The 20,888-nt window shown below is 34.3% G+C and overlaps 1 protein-coding gene across 1 annotated transcript in view; it reads left to right on the plus strand.

The window, feature by feature from the left end:
* The window catches only part of POSH (SH3 domain containing ring finger posh), a 552,023-nt gene that overhangs the window by 186,921 nt on the left and 344,214 nt on the right, over positions 1–20,888 (plus strand). Inside the window, exon 5 of the mRNA XM_090395956.1 lies at positions 14,944–15,039. Within this exon, the coding sequence (XP_090252082.1) occupies positions 14,944–15,039 (96 nt within the window). The remainder of the gene's footprint in view (positions 1–14,943; positions 15,040–20,888) is intronic.

Raw genomic sequence — 20,888 nt, forward strand, 5'->3', positions numbered from 1 at the left:
TGCTAGAAGAAAGTGATCAGGCTAGGGATCTTGGGGTATTAGTAGATAGAAAGTTGAAATTCAGGGGGGGGGGGCATGCAGCAAAGATTTCAAATACAACTCAGAAGATAATTGCAATGCTGAAACGAACGTTCACATGTAAAGATAAAGATGCCATTTCACCTCTTTACAAGGTCGATAGGATCTCACTTTTACTATTATGCACAGGTCTGGTCTCCTGGTTTCTGATACGATTCTGATATATTGGAGAGAGTACAAAGAAGAGTGTTAAAAATGATATCAGGATTGTGGAATACTGATTATGAAGAGAGATTGAGAATTTGTAGACTGCAGACACTAGGAAACAGGAGAAAGAGGAGTGATATGATTGAGACATACAAACTTCTGAAAGGGTCATACAGGATTTCTATTGGTGGAATTTTTCAATTTATGAGGGTGGGGAAAGGACAAGAGGGCATCCTTTGAAGCTGAGAATGAATGCCACTAAGAAGGAGACAAGGGCTTGATTTTTCTCTCAGAGGGTGGTGTGTTATTGGAATGGATTGCCATTGGATATCATGAGTGCAAGCAGTATGAATGAGTTCAAGAATAAGTATGATAGCTGGTGTATATAATATATGGCCCCCTTCAATGAGTTTCTGCATTTCAGGTTTTTGATGGCTTTTTTTCCTACCAAGTATCGATATGTACTTGTCATTGCATTTCTCTCAAAATTTTTTCCACCACTGTTCTGTTGCTTCTTGTTTTGTTGAATGATCTTTCAAAGTAATTACTCTAAATAACTAAAATGTCTTCATTTTTTTGACAATTTATCTCTGATTCCTTTTACAACATTCTTTCCCCTATTTATTTTTTTGCCAGTAGCCTCCAGAACTTTTTGGCGTTTGCTGATATTTATTTTCTGTTTATTCTAGCTAAAGTCTTCCCATAACTCTTTTAAGTAAAATTTGTTTTGCTTTCTTAGATTTTTTTTTTTTTTTATATTCTCTCGGAGCATATATTGACTGATTTGCTAAGAACCTTCAGTATGCTTTTTTTCTTTTCCGTAACTGTCTTCTTGAATCAGCCATCGAGTTCTGATTTTTCTCTCTGTGCGGACCACTTTGCTGCCTATCTCTCTCTCTGGCTGAATTAGTATTTTCTTGAAAAGTATGAAGTGTTCAAGAATTGGTTCTTGTCTTCACACTCTGAGTTTTTCTTGAATATTTATATATTTGAGTATGTTCCTGAATGCTGCTGGATGTTGATTTATTATTAATATGATAATGTGACATGGTTTTAGGAAATGGGAATGCAGAAGTTAAATGACCCACAAATTCTTGATCTAAATCCTAGCAAGCACTATTGGGAGAATTTAACTCAATGTCAAAACCAACATGTCCAACTTCACTACAGGAACAACTATTTGTTGAAAGAATAACCAAAATACTTCTGTTTATAAGTTTTTTGTTGTGACCAATTTTAGGCAGCAGTTACAAATCATGAATACTCGCTCATGTATCTATTTTGTGTAATACTACCATGCAGAAGGTGTTGTTGCAGCCACCTGGAATTTTATTTTATTATTTTTTTTTATTATTGTAGTAATTGTTGGGTATGCTTGGGCTTGCATTCCTCTGATTCTGATAAGTGTCTGTATTATTTTATTATTAGATCTCCAGGGAGTCAAGGACTTGTCGAGGGAGACCATATATTACCCACACTGGCTGTCATACTTAAACTTTCACACTAGATGCACTCACATCTTTGACAGACAAACTGTTCCATTTACTCACAGTTTTATGAGAAAAAAATCTAGCTCTAATTCCTTTCTTAACTGCATATGACCTTAACTTCTACTGATGTCCCTTGTCATCTGCAGTCCACATACTTTCAATCTATTCTTGTAATCTGTATTCCTTAATCCCTATCTCATGTATTAGCTCTTCTTTCCCTTTGGTATTCAGGGGACCAAATTTGAGCACAGTAATCCAGGTGTAGTTGCATCATGGCTTTGTAAAGAGACAAAATTACTTCCATATTCTTATATGTCAGTGTTCATTTCAACATCACAATTATCTTCTGACCTTTGAACTTCAACTTTATATCTGCCATAAATTCAAGATTTCTAGCTTTGTCAGTTACTTCAAGCATATCCCATCAATATGATGTTAGATATTGCATCACACCAAAGTGCATAACTTTACACTGACTAACATTGAATTAATAGCCATTATCATTTGCTCACACTTCTATCCTACTCATATCATCTGTAAATGCTCTATATCAGTAGCATCTCTGATTTTCCTGCCACTATCTTTGCATAATCAGCAAACAACAGAAGATCTCCTGACAGCTCCTTTCCAATATCACTAATGTGTAGATTAAACAACAATGGTCCAAGAACTGATCCCTGGGGGGGGGGGGGAAACACCACTACTCACCTTAAATCTGGCAGATTCACGTCCCCCATATACTACTTTCTGATACCTTTCCATCAGCCACCCACTTATCCAAGCTAATAGTTTTATTCAAATTCCATATTTCTCTAGTTTGTGCAACACCCTTTCATGTGGCAGCCTATCAAATTCCTTAGCAAAGTTTAACCTGAGATTCATCAGGAAATCTACTTCTGATGGATCGGTTTTTAGTGACTTGCTGAGAGAATGGTATTCACTAATAGCATAAGATACTGCAAAGACTATTCTCAGTTGATATTTAATTCTTAGTTCTCAACTCAATATAACTCAAAACTGAATGAAATTATCTAGTCTTTATTCAATGTATACATTCAACTTGACCTCAGCACAAGGTAGACAAGAGGACCTATGGTCTTCAAAGGTTATTGCATAATAGTCTGAATTTTGAGAACTTTGGTGATAACTGATGTTAACTTGTTCTGTTAGCTAGAGCCTCTATAGCTCAGTTTTCTTTTATCTGATCACTTTATCTGGCCTCTTTCGACTGAGTTAGCTGGTCTCATACAGAGGTAGAGGATTTTTTCTTCTGGAAACTTGGGTTGTTCGTCCCCAGAACTGGCAAACCTGCCCTGTAAACACACACAGATTACAATCAGAAATTACTGCCCTTAGGGGATGCAGCAAGGAGTGGCTACCTGGCTGCAATAATTAGCTCTAAGTCCCCTCAGTAGGGGGAGGAACTCAGCCCCCTCTAAGGTGGATGGATAAGGTGAATGATGTTCTGTGGCTAAGGCATATTTACTTTCAAGTATCAGATGAGGTCATTTCCATGGCTAAATTTGTTAGTTAATTTCTTTCATTCTTTCTTTCTTTTTTTTTTTTTGTTTTATTATTATGATCTATTTCTTTTGTATAATTGAGACAAGTTTGGATTCAATCTTTTCAATCGCAGAAATATTTTGAGAACTGAGACTAACCTAATGAACCGTGGACCTGAGGTGATATGTTTGGTAGTTCACTTTGTATACAATGTGATACAATTGAAATATAGGTGATTGGGTTACTTAAGAATAGCTATTTATTTATACCTTAATGACTTGTTGGAAAAAGTATTATATATTTTGAATATATTAAAAAAAAATAATGTATGTGTATTGTTTGATAGATATAGTTTTAATGAAAGGTTAATGATATTGGGAGTGGCTTTAAGGAATTCTGTTTCTTGAGTTAAAGCTTCGTTATATTACCAGATGGATATTTATACACATTTCTGAATTGGTTAATGTGGTGGATATATATATATATATTTTTTAATGCTGTAAAAAATTAAAGAAAATAAAATTCAGCTAATGCTTTTTATTTCCTTATAGCAGTGATTCTCAATCTATGGGGCACATCCCTTTGGGGGGGGGGGGGGTGCAAAATACCTAGTGGGTGCAAAGAAAGCAGAAATCAAAGGAAAGACTGAAAAAACTACTTTGTTGAAATGAAAGCATTTAATGAAACTATTTATTGACACAAAAACATAAAATACACTCTGAAAATAATATAATAAAATGTATAGAATCCACTGTATTGGATAAACTAGTTATGCTTATGGGAACATATCAGTATTGCAAAATATACCTAGCAACTAATTAAAACTAAACAATAACAATGAATCTAAAAATTAATGGCTTCCTTGGGGCCTGTGTTGTGGAGCAAAGCTTTTCATATGATGGTGATTGGAAATTGACACTCTTAGTTCTCATTCTATATTTAGCTGAGATCTATATTTTGTTTTTAAGGCAGCCACTGCAGAAAACCTGATTTCACAAAGATACGTTGTTGGAAATTGCAAAAGTGCAGAAAATTCATCGTCAACACAACCCAAAATTCAAACAGTGATTTAGATACAAATTGTCTTTTGATTTCATTGCTTGACATGAAGGCTATGAATTGTTCCTCTTCTTCAATTTAGAAACCTTCAGGGATAATTTGAAATGGGTTTCTAACCCACTCATATATTGCCATTATGTTGTCTTTGGTTATAAAATAGTTTCTAAAATTCTTCGTCAACATTGTTAAATGATTTTCAATAGTTGCATATAAAACTCTGATGTGTTGTGCTCTTCATCCTTGTAGGTTTTGATAAATTCATCCACATTTGCAAACATTTCTAATTTTTGTTGCTTTATCTTTTTGTTCCATAACGCTAGTTTTTTACAAAAAGCATTAACTTTGTCACCCATCTCTAAGATGTGTATTTTTTTCTAGAAGTTGCAGGTTTAACATATTTAGTTTCTCGAATATGTCCACCAAGTAGCTCGATTTCATCACAAATAAGTGGTCTCTAAACTTTTCTGCTTCTTCATGATTTCCCTCTTCCAAGAAGATTGCTATTTGGTTTCTTAATTCATAAACATGTTGTAAATATTTTCCCCTTGATGACCATCCTGTCTCGCAGTAAAATAGTAACACTGAATGTTCTGCTCCACAGACATAATTTGAGAATAACTGGTCACAAAGCTTCGACAAAAGTTGTTACTGCATATCTTCACATATATCACCAATTAGCTGAGCAACAGTATCGTTTGATAGAGGTATATACTGTAGTTGTTTAGTAAAACTTTCTCCAAGCATAGTTTGCACAATATTAATTGCCTCTTTCAGAATTGGGTCTTCTCTGATAATGTGGAGTTTTTGCACTTAGCTATTTTATATGCAACTTTGTAAGAAGCTAGTAAAGCTTTTTCATTTACAGACAAAGCTTTTTTAATACTAAATTTTTGCTTTTCAAAACCTTTCAGTTTGCAGCAAAGACCTCTTGAGGTTTGTTAACATACTCCTTATGAATTGTTTCCAAATCTCTTTTAAGTTTATTCAGTTTCATGCTATTAGCCACCGAAATTTTCGAACAAACAACACAGTGGTCTTTCTTCGTTATTTACTTCAGTCTTTGTAAAACCAAAATCTAAATATTCTGCTGCATTTTTTCTTGCTTTTACTTTCAGAGTGATATTCTGTAAACCTGAATTTGTTGACGTCAACACTCCACCGTTGTCAGATGCCTGCTTACGTCCAATTAAAAATGTATCCACTTTTCTAGACTAGAAAAGGTTGTTTTTATACCGTGTATCACAGGTGTTGTGAATAGGAATAAAATAATGCTGACCATCGACTTCTCACTGTTGGTCACTGTTTCAGTGTTACTGCTGTTACAGTGTTGCCATTTCAAGCCTTATTTATACTCACAGAAACATTTCCAGAACATTCGAGATTTCCCATGATGAAATTGCGAATGATTCCAAAAGGCCAATATGATTCAACAGTCTGTGCAGTGATTCGAAAGATTTGATGACATATTTAAATTTGTATGAATATTTAAAAATTTTAATTAATTCCTAGTTTTTTTTTTATTGTTTTGCTAACTTTTATGGGTTTTGTCAGTGTCTTAACACAAGAATTGTAGGGGCACCACAAAAACTAATATTAAAAAATGGGACACACATGAAAGAATGTTGAGAAACACTGCTTTATAGGGAAGTAAGCAAGGTCGTTTTAGCTATGTCTACCTTTTGGAGACTTGAGGAGGCAGTTCAGTCTTCACCAGTGTTGTATGGATGGTACACTGAGAAGTATAAATAATTTCCAGCATTTGTGGATTTATGATAAATTTTAATGCTGTTACAATCACTTAATACTATAAACATTAACGTCAGAAAATTAATTTATTTTCTTTATATTCTGTCTGGAATTTCAACAACAAACAATTATTGCACTTATTTAATATGGAATTTTAAGATTTGTCCATTGCATAGTTCAACACATATTTCATAAAATAGGATGTTAGCAAGAAAGGAAGTCCATAGAAGTACCTGGAGAAAAGATAAGAGTAAACCTGAATTTGAGAGTTGAGAGCAGACCATATATGAAATAGTAAGTCATGGAGGGAGGGAGGGAGGGAGGGATCGTATATTAATTTTTAGTCTGAAGAAGCTATTCATGCGATATGTTTATGCCAGGAAAGGTTAGAGTGTCAGTTCGGGGGGGGGGGAGATCTAATCATTGCTGGAGATTTTTGTATTATTGAAAGTAAGCGAAAGTGAGTTGAGATCATTATTTATAAGAAAGAAGACAAAACTAAAAGTGCATTTTGATAGCATTGATCGACCAGGTTATCCTCACTCTATGGAAGAATGACATAGAGATTAGTTTTAAAGATACTGGTTTTGGAAGTTCTTGAAACTTGGGATGATTTGTACACTGCAGGATTTGAAGGGATAGGACAAATCGAGAGTGTTTTATCATCAGCAGAACTGTGGATACAATTAATGGTCAATGAACGAATTTCATTTATTATTATTATTATTATCACCTCAGACCTCTAAGGAGTCAAGGACTCATCATGGGAGGCCATACATGACTCAAGCCAGCTGTCATACCTTCTCTTAAATTCATTCACACTAGATGCACTTACCACTTCAACAGGCAAATTGTTCACTCACTCACTCACTCACTCATTACTGTTTGAAAGAAAATATAGCTCCTGACCCTTCCTTAACTATTCACAAACTTCTATGCAGGGGCGGCTCGTCTATAGGTGCCGGACCCCACCTATATTTGTATAACTAGACCAATAATTGTAGTTTTAAAAAATATGTTTCTTGTAATTATTATTTTTTGATCTATTTCCAACATGTTTTATTGTTTAATAAAAAAAATTACTGTAGTATTTTGTGGCAATATTGTATAATGCGACTTAGTACGGTCTCTGGGGCCAGCCATGGCTGGCCTTATTTTATACGAGTAGAACACAGGGCATGTATAAGGCAAGTGCACTAGCAATCGTGTTTGTTTACCAGGCACAACGCATATCTTGGGGCCAGTTTAGTCTGGCCTAGTCACCGTATTTTCACGTACATACATAGAACGCGATTCTTTGATTGTGAAGCACGTGCACTAGCGATCGTATTTGTTTACCGGGTACAACGCTTATCTTGGGGCCAGTTTAGTCTGGCCCATTCACTGCGTTTGTACGTAAATAGCAGGCAATTCTTTCATTGTCTTATTATTTATTCTTGTTGATGATCTGTTTTATTGTTTTAGTGTGTTTAATTATTGTTGTCATTTTTTGTTATAATTTATTTTAAAATTTAAATTTTTATTACGTCCATAAACAATACATTTTAACTATGAACAAAATCGATAGTTTATTGGAAAAACGTTTCTCGGAATCTCGGAAGTTTCGACAGTGATTTATAAAATAAATAATAACTTTTTGTTTTAACACTTGAAAAATTAAAACATTTTGCAGGGCAGCCAGCTGGAGTCGAACCAGCATCTTTGGATTTCCGGTTCATTGCTCTAGTCTGTTGAGCTTCTCTTTTTTTGCTCTAGTCCATTGAGCTATGCTCGCAACTACAAATCTTTGGAGTTTTCATGTTATTAATACTTTGAGCCCGTATATGTTACGTTCTAACAATTTAAAAAAAATAATAGCTCAATGCATCAGTTGATTCTGACTATACGTTATTGTAATAGAAATAATAACTATAAATCAATAATAGAACCCACTATATAAATATAAAAAAATTAAGTGGTTTTTGGCCCCTGGCCCCACCTGGTTCTATTGTCACCAGCTGCCACTGCTTCTATATATGTCCAATCTTTTGCATAATGAAAAATTTCATCAGATAATTTTGTATAACAGCCATTCAGAAGTTCATAGACGTCTGTTACATCACACCGCTTTCTCCTGTTTATCAATGTCTGTCCACATACTCTCATTCTGTTCTTATAATCTACATGCCATAATTCCGTCATCTTTCTAACTCTTCTTTGTGCCTTTTCCATGCATCTTTATCCTCTCTGAACTCAGAAGACAAAATCTGCACATGGCAATCCAGGGATGGACTTATCAACACCTTGTAAAGAGACTAAATTACTTCCTTATCCTTGCATACCAATGTTCATTTCACCATTGCAGTGTACTCTGAGATGTATTTGTAACTTTTGATATGTGACCTTTGAACCTCAAATTCCTATCCACCATAACTCCAAGAGTTTCTTGAAGCATAATCCTGGTAATATATTGCCAATAATATGCTGTTGTTAATCTCATCATGCTGAAATGAATGACTTTACACTTATTAACATTAAATCAATGGTCATTATCATTTGCCCACATTTTCAGCTTCTTCAAATCATTCTGTAAGTGCTGGATATCAGTAGCATCGCTGATTGCCCTGCCCATCTTTTTGCATCAGTAGCAAGCAGTTGAATGTCTCCTGTCGATTCTTCACAATATCATTAGTTCTTGTGTGTGTGTGTGTGTGTGTGTGTGTGTGTGTGTGTGTGTGTGTGTGTGTGTGTGTGTGTGTGTGTGTAACATACAATACCAGCATAACATGCAATGAACAACCATAGCAAAAGCTGCCTATCTAGTTACTGAGGGTAGAAAGTGGAAGACAGTTTAGTGAACAGCTTTAATGCCAAACACAATCAAATGCTCTGGAAATGTCAAGAGCAACTTCACATGTTTTTCCAAACATTTGATATATGTGTAGTGATGAATGCTGCAGGCTAAAAAATCTGTCAACCTGGAGTGACAGAATCTGTCCTGCTGGTCAAAGATTAACTGGCAGATCCCTAATTAGTGAACTTCTCCATTATTTTGGAGAGGAGTAAGGTAAGTATGATTATCAGTCATTTGATAGCAGACTTTTGTCTTCCTTTTCTGGAATAGGTTGAAGGTAAACTTAGTTCACTTGGGATAAATGCCATTATTATAAAAGATTTAAGAGATAGCATAGGACAAATTAGTTCTGCAGCACAACTCTTGTGTATATTTAGGAAAATACAATCAGGACCTGCAGACTTTTTTTGGTATCTGTGTTATTTAAGATTCTTGTGATGCTTGTTGCTGAAAGACCATAGCAGCCACATGGTGCACTGCTTGCTGGGTGATAGGAGTCTAGATTTAACTTCAGGTTCTGTGATAAGGGTAGTTGAATGAGAGAGAGAGAGAGGTGGAAGCACATGTGAGCAGAAGTTGCATGCTTTGACATTTGCAAGGACTAGAGAACAAGACTGCTGTTGAGACAGGAAGTGAGTTTGTGCTGGTGGCTTTTTTGAAAAAAAATGGATTTGCTGATGGTTGTTCTGCATCTGTTATATATAGTATGCAAATTTTTTAAATTGAATTGCTGAATTAGTACCAACTAATGTTAACTAATCATTACTTCTTTTCATAATCATGGAAAGGAAATACAGAAGTTCAAGAAATCTTCGTACATGGCAACTTGTAGTGCCACATTACACTAGGTTGGGGAAAAGGAGAGACATCTTGCCCCTCAATGTGAGGCACCTGTTTGTGATGGAGAGGATGTCCGAGTAACAGTATTGGTCCTTTTCATCCTTATTTTGTACTGAGCTTTTCTTTCTGTGTTATTTACTTTGTTTCCTGAGCCTTTATTACTATCCCATCTTCCAGACTGCCATCACTGGGATCCAGTGCCTTGCCACCATGTTTACTCTGTGGTGATGTGACCCATAGACAGCTAAGGTGGGGGAGGGTCCTGCTAGTTTGGCAAGATGGTAGTCCTGGATGGTCTGCCAGGATCATTGATTCGGGACAGGATCCATGGTTTGCTATCTTGCTTGTATGACATATGTGGTAGCCCTGCTGTTCCACTCCTAAGTGCAGTCATTGCTTGCTGGAGAGTGGACATGTATGGTTCCATGTGGTGGATAAGAAGTTCTGATGCTGAAACCATCTCCTTTTGAGTAATTTTCCATCCTCAAGTTTACCAGGGCCCTTAACAAGTCCCAATGTCTAGAAACCATTGAAACATCAACTGAAAATAAAATAAACTAAAAACACCAGAGGCAGCAATAAAATGTACTTACCTTTGTAATACAACACTCGACTGAAGAATATCCATTTTGGAAAATGTGACCTTTCTTCATCCTTGAGGGGGTGTGGAAGGATTGTCAGAATCTCCAAAATCAGTGAAGAAACTCCATTCAGGAGGCATCTCATAGATACAACAATGCAGACACAATCAGAGCATCTCCTTCACACAATATCCATTGGGGAGGGAGAATTCCAATAATAGTCCCCCCCCCTTGTCACACACAAAATTTTGAACTACTCTTGAGGAGTAATATTTGAGTGGGATCTCTATGTACCAGATAAAAAGATCTGCTCTAAAATGAGAGATGGAGTGACAGCCATGAGGAGAATGCTCACATGTAGGGATGGTCACCTAGTTCTCACCATTCATGTCATCCTTACTTTAAACATACCTAAACCATCAACATCTGCAAAAGTGGGAGATCTAAACTGCCTAGTTAGTCTCTACATCCCAGACTCTTTGCACTGCAATTTTTAAATGTCAGAAGTATGATTATTCTCAAACTTCGTGTCATAGCTCTGCCATCCTCACGATGTGGTAGTAAAGATCACAAGAACAGAGACTATAAGAGAAAAACACCAAAATACCCTAATTGTGAGGGAGATCCCCCCACTGTACTCCTGAGCATATCAGACATTTGAAGTATATTGTCTATCAACAGTTCTTTCAAGCACACAGACTGGAATTCCCTGATTTTGTGCTATCCCCACAGATTGTTCCAAATCAGATGATCTGGTGGCATCTTCTGTTGTCTTCTCAGACATCATATTTGTTTAGATCCCACTAGAATGTAACTTCACTGCTGAGCTCTATGATATAGAGCTTGCCTTAAGGCAGGCTCTATATCATAGAGTGCAACATCATAAACATCATAAGAGTGCAACACTATCAAATGTGCATTATATATATACAGATTCACCAAGCTCCTTACAGGCAAAGAGCACAGAGCTATAGAAATGTCTGGGGCTCTCATAGTATTCCCTTTCTCAGATATGGAAGCTACATTTGGATTTGTGCTTCTGTTGGATCCCCAGCCACGTTGGAATTAAGGGGAAAAGGCTTTGGATACAGCAGCAAGGTCAGTTTGTTTCTCAAGCTTTCACCATCTGCCTATCACCTACACCAGTGTTTCCCTAACTTTCGTACCGAGTACCCCTTTTAAAATTTTAGTAACACTAAATACCCCCCCCCCCCCTCAGACAAAGGCAATTTTGAAGAAGTTATATTTCCTTCAAACACTATTAATAATAATTATTATTAAGTTAAGGGGATAATAAATCCCTCATTACTTTTTTCTCTCTCTCTTAATAATACTAATAATTATTATTATTAAGAGAGACCTCCAGGGAGTCAGGAACTCATTGAGGGAGGCCACATACTACATACACCAGCTATCATACTTGTTCTTGAATTCATTCACACTGCTTGCATTCACAACATCCAATAGCGATTCATTAGTCATGCACCACTCTATGAGAGAAAAATCTAGCTCTTATCCCCTTTTTAGTGTCATTCATTCTCAGCTTCCAAGGATGCCCTCTTGTCCTTTCTCCACCCTCCATAAATTGAAATATTCCATCAATTGAAATCTTGTATGACCAGTGGTGAGCTATAAGGAGCTCGCAGGAGCCCTTTGTTAAATTTTTCTCAAATTTGTGAGCCCATTATTCTTGTTTACTTTTTATTTTTTTTAAAAAAAAAATTTTTTTTTTTGAAACATATTAAGTGACAAACTCATACGGTAACCTAACAAAAATTAGCCTATTCGTCAGTGTATAGATTATTTGGAATTATTGTTTCAACTCCTCTATAACGAATGCACCCAAGTTTGAAAATAAAATAAGCACATGGCTATCTTTACCCTTCTCCCTTCTGGTAGCCAATCATATGGTAAAACCAGTAGTCAATCAAATGTTTTATAAATGATTTCATTCTTATTATATTTTGATAGTTTAAAAAATGTTTTTCTTATGTAAGATAAATTAACACAGTCGATTGTGCGCAAATATTTCATGTTTAGATCATGAAATATTTGTTTAAAAATGATAGCCTTTAGAGGTTAATTGGAATTTGTACACAGGCTGTATTAATAAAAGTTTTGGTGTGAAGTACGTTTTTTTTTTTTTTTTTTTTTTTTTTTGCTCGACGATGCGAGCTCTTTGTTAAAATTTCCATAGCTCACCACTGTGTATGATCCTTTCAGAAGTTTGTAAGTCTCGATCATATCACCTCTCTTTCTCCTGTTTGCTAGTATCTGCAGTCTATAAATTCTCAATCTCTCTTCATAATCAGTATTCCACATCCTGATATCATTTTAACACTCTCCTTTGCACACACACTCTCTCTCTCTCTCCAATATGTCAGAATCACAAGATGATTTATATATATATATCTTTATCCCTGTATATAAATTATGCACATATTGTGTGTATTACTTTTATCATTTCAGTTTACTGTACATATGCTTTTAACACCTGGTTTATTTATGCTTTTATGAATTTTTTACACTTATTTTTATACACCTTTTACATTATTATAAAGGCATTGATTTTTTTTAATATTTGAATTCTAATAAAATACAAACGTAAAGCGTTTTAAATTATTAAATACATTTTTAATTATATGAATTCATTATACATTGAAACAGAAATTATTTAAATTTTCAGTAATAAAAAAAAGTTTAATGAGAGAGATGAAATTTTGTGTTGAGTTTTGACCGTGGTTCAACCTATTTGAATTTAACTCTAAATATAAATGGTTCAAACCACATAGTTAGAACTCATTTGTACCCTCACCCAGACAAGGCCCTAATGAAGGTCAGTCAATATATGCCGAGAAACAAGTTTTTTTTTTTTTTAAACTTGCTTGATATCTTTTAGTTATCGAAAAATTATTTATAGAACAGACCCACACTTATCTGTGACAATACTGCAACAAAAATATGAGTAAAAAAAAAAAAAAAAGTAACTAAAATTAAAGACAAAAGGTCTTTAAAGGGTGTTCCTTTAAAGACAAAAGGTCTTTAAAGGGTGTTCTTTTATACACCTTTTGCACACCGATTACAGATGAATCATCAGACAAATTTTTAATTCAGTGGCATCATTTGATTTCAAGCTTAATTTGATAAATTAAGCTTGAAATCAAATTTTGGCTGTCATCTGTTTGGTCATATTCATAATCTGGCTGAGCCCTGTACACTCACAGATAATATCAGATTCATCAAGTATTATTTCCTTTTTTTTTTTTAAATTTTTATAGAACATTAGTCTTTATCCCTGTATATAAATTATGCACATATTGTGTGTATTAATTTTGTCATTGCAGTTTACTGTACATCAGCTTTTAACACCTGGTTTATTTATGCTTTTATGAATTTTTTACACTTGTTTTTATACACCTTTTACATTTGCTTTTCTACACTGATTTTTATACCTGTTTATGCTCTTTTATTTATTTTATTTACTTTGTTCTGCTGAGACATATCATTGGCATAGTATAACATCACTTGGCTCATTAAACTCAAAACCATACTAAACCAAAGGATATCCTGTGACAAAGAAGTAAAAACAAGATTATTGATTGAATTACTGAAGAAGGTGAGGTGTCCTTTGTGGCATATCTGAAATGTCTGGAATGAAAGTTAAGAAAAGATCAAAGATATTGAAAGAGTGGAGAGGATTATTAGATATTCAGGTTGGTAAATGTATAATTTGTGTTAGACCACATAGTCTTTTTACAGACATTTATTCCACATTGTGCCCACAGCCTACTGAGCCTACTGGATGGTTTGAGATTGACTACCATAATGTGACTCATGGTTGACTATGGGCATAAGGATAATGTGTTGAGGACCCTATCTCTTCCACATTGTTGTAAGTATTCATGGCTGTAAAACCGTGTGTGTTCACGGGGCAGGTTTGCCTGTTCTGAAAGATGATAAACCTGAGCTGCTGGGTGAAAAAACCATCTACCTTCATGTGAGACCAGCTAACTCATCTTTAACTGAAAGACACCAGATAAAGGTTCCTCACTTTATGGACGGGACTTGAACCAAGGTATTTCCTTCCAAAGAGTGTTGTCTATACTTGGGCTACGGAGGCTAAAGGACAATTACTAAATAGTTAAATGAGAACAAGAAAAGTGATACTCTTTGAGTGGACATTTGATTGATTAGAAAGAGAGGTCAGCATGAATATTTGAAAACAAAGTCTCATTTAAAATTAACTATAAGATAAAGGAAGCCATAAAAGAATTAAGCTGTATAATGACTGGAAATGTGAGGTCCTTGCTCGATTCCACTTGAATTTCTAGACTATAGTTAGTTTGGCAGAAATAGTATAGTGAATACTGTTAAGACAACTGGCAAATGAAAGATATTTTTAAACTGTAAATCTTTCTTGAATTCTTTTTTTAAAAGATTTCCATAAGTTTCACAAGGCTTTCTTCAAATTTTTTTCTTTTAATAACAGAAAAATATATAATGTAATTTTACTTTGAAACCTTTTTCAGTGTTTACATTCTAGCGTTTTCTACTTATTAAGTTCTTATACTTAATTTCAGATATTGTAAATACATCTCTAAAATTCACAGACATATATATGCAAACACATTAGTTACTAAACTGTTTTAGTTGATATTTTATTTAGGGTGAAGTCATTACAGTTATCAGAAGAGTGGATGATAACTGGGCAGAAGGAAAACTTGGACAAAGGATAGGAATCTTTCCTATTTCCTTTGTTGAGGTATGCATCATTTGATCACTAGTCTAAGGCCTATTTATTTTATTTATTTATTTATTTTTCCTAAGCAGCTACCTTGTTAATCCTTCAGCAGTGCATGCTATGTCTATGTATACTGTGACTTTTTAAAAATTTTCTTGTTAATGAAAATGGTTGTCAGGTGGCTAGCTCATTTCTGCTTCAAGAGGTTATACTAATGTTGTCATTCATATGTAATATGCAAATTATTACATTGAGAACTGTTTGTTTTCTAATGTAAACTTGAAAAGTTACACAACTTATTTATTTATAAATTAAAAACTGTATTTAGAGATTTTGTTTTGCTTGTTTGCAATAATAATTATAACACAAATGAGCACTAATATAGTGCATACAGAAAGAAATGAGTTTTGCTGAAAGTGTTGTCCAATACATTCCGTGCGCACGTGTGTGTGTGTGTGTGTGTGTGTGTGTGTGTGATGAATGCTTGTTTGTTATAGAGGTTTTGACATGTTTGCATGAACTGTGTTTTGCATGTATTATGCATCTGGCCATAGCTCACATGACTTTGTGATGCCCCTTTCATTTCAGGCGGGGGGGGGGGGTCACATTTTTACACATTTGGAAAAATGTAACATACCAATTTTAAGGTTTTTTGGTAGAATTTTCGTGTAAAACTAATACTTGAATTGTCCATAGCATACCTACACTTTTAGAAATTTAAAAATACGAACAATTATAGAATTTCTCTTAGTTATTGGTGAATTATACAACTGGAAAGCAAAAAGTCTTTTCCCTTCTAAAATAGCATAACTTTGTTTTCTCTAGAAAGCATGTTATCATTGCATGCCCAACAAATTGCAAACTGGAAGAACGAGATGATTTTTATCATCCTGCATTGGTTAGTACTGAACAACATAATTTGTTATGCTAGTGAGAGTTTCCATTATGTTTATTTCAGTTGCAGATCATTTAAGGATGATATTGGGGCTGTTGTTTCATTAAATATCCATTGGTAGCTACACTCGTTTCTGGAAGTTTTTCTGGGGACACACACACTTGGAATGTAATAAATGATTTAATTATTTAACTAATTATTTATTCACCTAAGTTTTGTTAGCTCAAGCTAGCATTACTTAAAAGAGAGAGATACTGAATAGAGGGAAATGGAAATGACCTAAAGAACGATGTTCTTGCTTTCAGATGTGATAGTAATATTCCATGTGTCAGTATTATGTAATTAGCAATTTTGTACTGATAAGAAGATAAAGTAGTGCACCAAATTTGTTTAAAATGAATCTGTCAGTTCTGTTGTAATTTACAGTGTTTGGCTTACCTCATTTTCAGGAGCAGTCATTAGGATTTACAACTAGATATATGCAATAACTGTTTCATTCCATATAATGAAGTGATATTTTTTCAGAGCTTGTAATGTTCACTTCTGGATTGGCTATATTGCATATATTTTTATTCTGTTTATTTTTAAGTAGTCATGTTGTTTGCTCAAAATACTGTTTCAACATGTTTGGCACTGTGAAAGCATTATTTTTGGAGATGCCAGGAAGGAGGAAGAGAGAGAGAGAGAGGATTAAGCATATATCTTTGTTTTTCAGGTCATTTCACTTTCTCTGCCCAGCATGTGTGTCTCAAGTGTCTAGGTAATGCCTTTTGAGCTTGCAGAACATTGGCTTAGTAATTAATTCATTTTACAGTTTAATTACTTATTACATTCCCAGTTCCACATAGTTTTACTTCCAGAAAAAATGAATTTTTTAAATACTGAAAATAGTTTCCAGCTAGGAATATTTTCATAATTTTTCTTTCTAAGGAACCTTACATAAAAATCAGTTTGAAACCATCAAACAGTCTGCTATCAAATTCCTTGGATGGTAAATTAAGAAAATAGGAAGTGTCACAGATGCATTCAGAGAAAGAAAAACTTATACAAAGTTTTTTTTCTCAATGAGACAATAAATGGTGCTATGTGCAGAAACTTGTTGAAACTTGATTGCTATTGAACTTCCTAAAACATTGCTTCTTTAACAAGAGAATGCAACTTCTTGCTCCTACATCTTAGCTTTAGTCTGTTTCTCATGTAACCCTACAAGATTTCTTTCTTTTATTTTTATGGTTTTTTAAACCATTCATATATATGAAAAGTTAAAAAAAAAAAAAAACTGTAGTTCAAATAGAAGTTATGTTAATAAACACATAATGCATTTTTTTTTTTTTTGTAACATTTGTGACATATATATGCACAGAACATAATGGATGCTGTTTTCAGTATAATCTAGAATGCAGCGTGTTCTCAATTAGTTTCATCATTTCATCCTTTCCTAAAACATTGAACTTCCTAAAAACGGTAGATTGAATTTGAGCATAACAAGGATTTACATTCTTCATCTTGTCCAAATTGCTTTTAATAGAAGTCTTTTCATGACAAATTTTATGTATGGATTCAAGTTTTGCTGAAGCAAATCTGTTTGCATCTTCTTAGTTTGGACAAAAAAAAGAATGTATATGCCAGTTTTATACAAAATTTACAAAATGCAAATATTGAGAAATATTAAAATTATCAAGGGTACAAAAAGTAGGTTTATTTAATCAAATGAGATTCATTAATCAAATCAAATTAATTTTGGGTAATGTGAATTTTTCACCAGAGTAGCTGAATGTGTCACAAATGTTTAACAGTAGATGTTAGAATAATCAAGAGTAGAATAAACTCCCTTTCTGGTAAATTAAAAAGATTCTTGATTAATACACTTTAATCTGATATTAATCATTTTACACTGAATATCGATAGCTTATCTTGTGAATAACTGTTTAAGGCATTAGTGAATCAAAATTCATTTTCTCATGGCATGACATAAAAATTGTGAATTGATTTTTTTTTATTCTTCATTCAGTCAATTTATTAATGCTAACAGATTTTCTCATGCTTTTAATGAAATGATCAGATATCGATAAATTAAAAAACAATTTTAATATAGTTTTGGATATTGGTGTGGTAGTATTTCTGCATATGTGATTATAATATAATGATTTTGTTGGGTGATTGGTTATCACTAATCAGATTTGGTTTATTGTAGAATGAAACCATTTCCATCTCAAAGTGGCACTCTGTAATAGACATTTAGCCACCAATGTCTTAAGGGATTAGATAAGAATGGAATTCATTCATATCAGCTGTGTTAATCAGAAATGCAGTTGTTGCAATTAACTGATTTCCATAAAATGTCGGTCAATATGGAAATGGGGGGGGAAAGTGGAAATATTTCTGCAATCTAGTCATTTATTATATTTAAAATAGAATACTTACTTGAGAATATGCAGTTAGTTTGAATGAAAAAAGTTTTAAAAAGATTAAACTTATTGTTTGAAAAATTAAGTGATTACAATTGCCAAACCATCTAGTAACAGAGCTGCTCGCAAGCTGTACTGAATCCATGCATGACTGGGCAACTGCAGGTTCATTCTCTGCAGGCTACCAGTAAAAAAAAATATTGTAAATGATTTTCCAGTTTTCCACATTGAATGGTAGTTAATATAACATCAATTAACTGAAGCACTGGAAACGAAATGTAGATTTAATGCTCATCTGTGATAAAAGGGACTTTGATTAGCCCTTTTTTGGGATATTCTAGATGTTAACAGCTGTGGTTTTTCTCTCTTGCCAAATAATCCAAATGTACTGTTAACATTAGAGTAAATGATGATGAACTCCTCAGTACCTTAAAAAACGTACTATTAGGATTTAACTAAATGAGATAATTTTCTTTTTGGCTAACTCTTTAGTTGGTAAAGCTAATTTCTATCTCTAACTTATCAACATGAATGAGTATAATATTAACCATTGCATAAAAAATACACAGGGTGTTTCATAAGGACCTGACTAATTAAAAATGCATAATTATATATGTAAACTTATTTTAGGAATTAGCAAGGAATAAAAAAATAAAGGCTTTTATTCAAAGTATAGTATAGTACATATTACATATACATATAAATTCCATATGTATATGTACATCTCTACTAAAATGTAATTATCCAGTGCAGATCCAAAACTCCTCTTAGGACCAGTGCATTATTTTCTCGTTTTGCCTTCATGAATGCCCACTTTTGGTTCTTTATTATTGGAGTCACAAGGCTCGTCGCAAAGGCCCATCTTAGACAACACAAAGTCTATCAAACCACTCCTTAATCCCATTCACTGCCTTGACATTTACCACCCTATCATACGGTACATTCCATGGTCCACCCACCCTCCATGTAAAAGAAGCCACTTTTTATCTGCCAACTCACCACCTCCTTTTGCAATGCAACTTCAAGGGATAAGCTTTTGTCCTTGTTATTTTTGTTCTACTATATGAAACATTTCTCCAGTGTCAATCCTGCAAATACCTCTCAACAGCTTAAATGTCTCAACATATCAGCCCCTTTGTCTTATATCGACCAAACGCTGTATTTTGCATTTCTTTAGTCTGTTCTCATAAATAACATTTTAAAGTCCTGAGGTCATTTTTTTTCTGCTTCTGCACTCTCCCCCAAGGTTAATCCTCTTCATATCCAAGTGATCAGAGCTGATCACAATAATCCAGAAATGACTTCATTAGGATTTATACAATGGAATCACCACTCTTATCTCTAATGATCAAAGTCTTTCTTAGTGTTGCATCAGTCCATTGGGTTACCTTCTCCACCTTTGCAATATATTCCCTGAACTTTAAATTTTTATGAACTTTCACCCCAAGATCGCCTGCATCCTTCACTTCTCCTAGTACAGTTCCACCAGTAGAGTATGCAGTCTTCCATTGGTGTATCCCAAATTTTAAGACTTTACATTTAGTTGCATTAAACCGATATCCTCATTCATTTTGCCATATGTCCAGCTTATTTAAAACCTCTTGAATTGCTACCACATTGACATTATTACTGATAACTCTTCCAAGCTTCACATCATCTGCAAATAACTGAATATCACCCTGCAATCTAGTGACAGTATCATTGTTGTGAAGGTTAAAAAGCAAAGGTCCAGGACTGATCCCTGTGGAACTCCACTTGTGACCTTCCTTTTCCTTGATATTGCTAATTTGATATCCAGCCACACGTGTTTCAACTTAAATAACAATATAGCACGTCTCCTTGTCAAATGCCTTTGAAAGAAAGGCAGTATATGTATTTCCTTTGTCATCCGCTCTTGTTACTTGATATAAAAGGCAAGCAAATTACTGAAACAGGAGTGCCCCCCTTAACAAATCCATGTTGACCATCACAGATGATATTACCCTCATCTGCTGAATTTTGTATATGGTCTCTCACTAATGTCTTCAAAATCTTAATAACTATATAGGAAATACAAACTGGTTTATAGTTGATGCCTGCAATCTATCCCACCACCACCACTCTTATGCAATGGCACTATCTTATCCTCCTTTCACTCCATGGGCATTTCCCTTAGAATCTGTACTTTCAGCAAACACCAGGTCAATGTCTACTTCAGTGAACACCAGGTCAACTTCCTGTACTAAAGAAATGACAGCTGTAATTTCTTTAGTACAGGAAGCATATTCTTCTTATGCGCTTCTAAGACTCCAACCCTTCCCATCCTTCCAGGAATAAAACTTGCTTTTCTAGGATGAACTATTCCAACAAAGTGATTATTAAACACCAAGTAACCAATGCAGATGACCATGTGATCTGCATTGTCACTCGATTCCCTTTTCCATCTGACATGGTCATTCGACTACAGTCATTTTTCCTCCTAATGGCTATATAAAGACTTACTTAGGTTTTCCTTCGATTTTAGTACTCTTCTTGTATATTCCTCAAGCAACTGCTCTCCAATTAAGTTTTGGATTTTCCACAACCTC

Source organism: Typopeltis vanoorti, chromosome 7 (assembly GCF_054136105.1).
Source record: "Typopeltis vanoorti isolate ZY-2024b chromosome 7, IOZ_Tvanoo_1.0, whole genome shotgun sequence".
Lineage (NCBI taxonomy): Eukaryota > Metazoa > Arthropoda > Arachnida > Uropygi > Thelyphonidae > Typopeltis > Typopeltis vanoorti.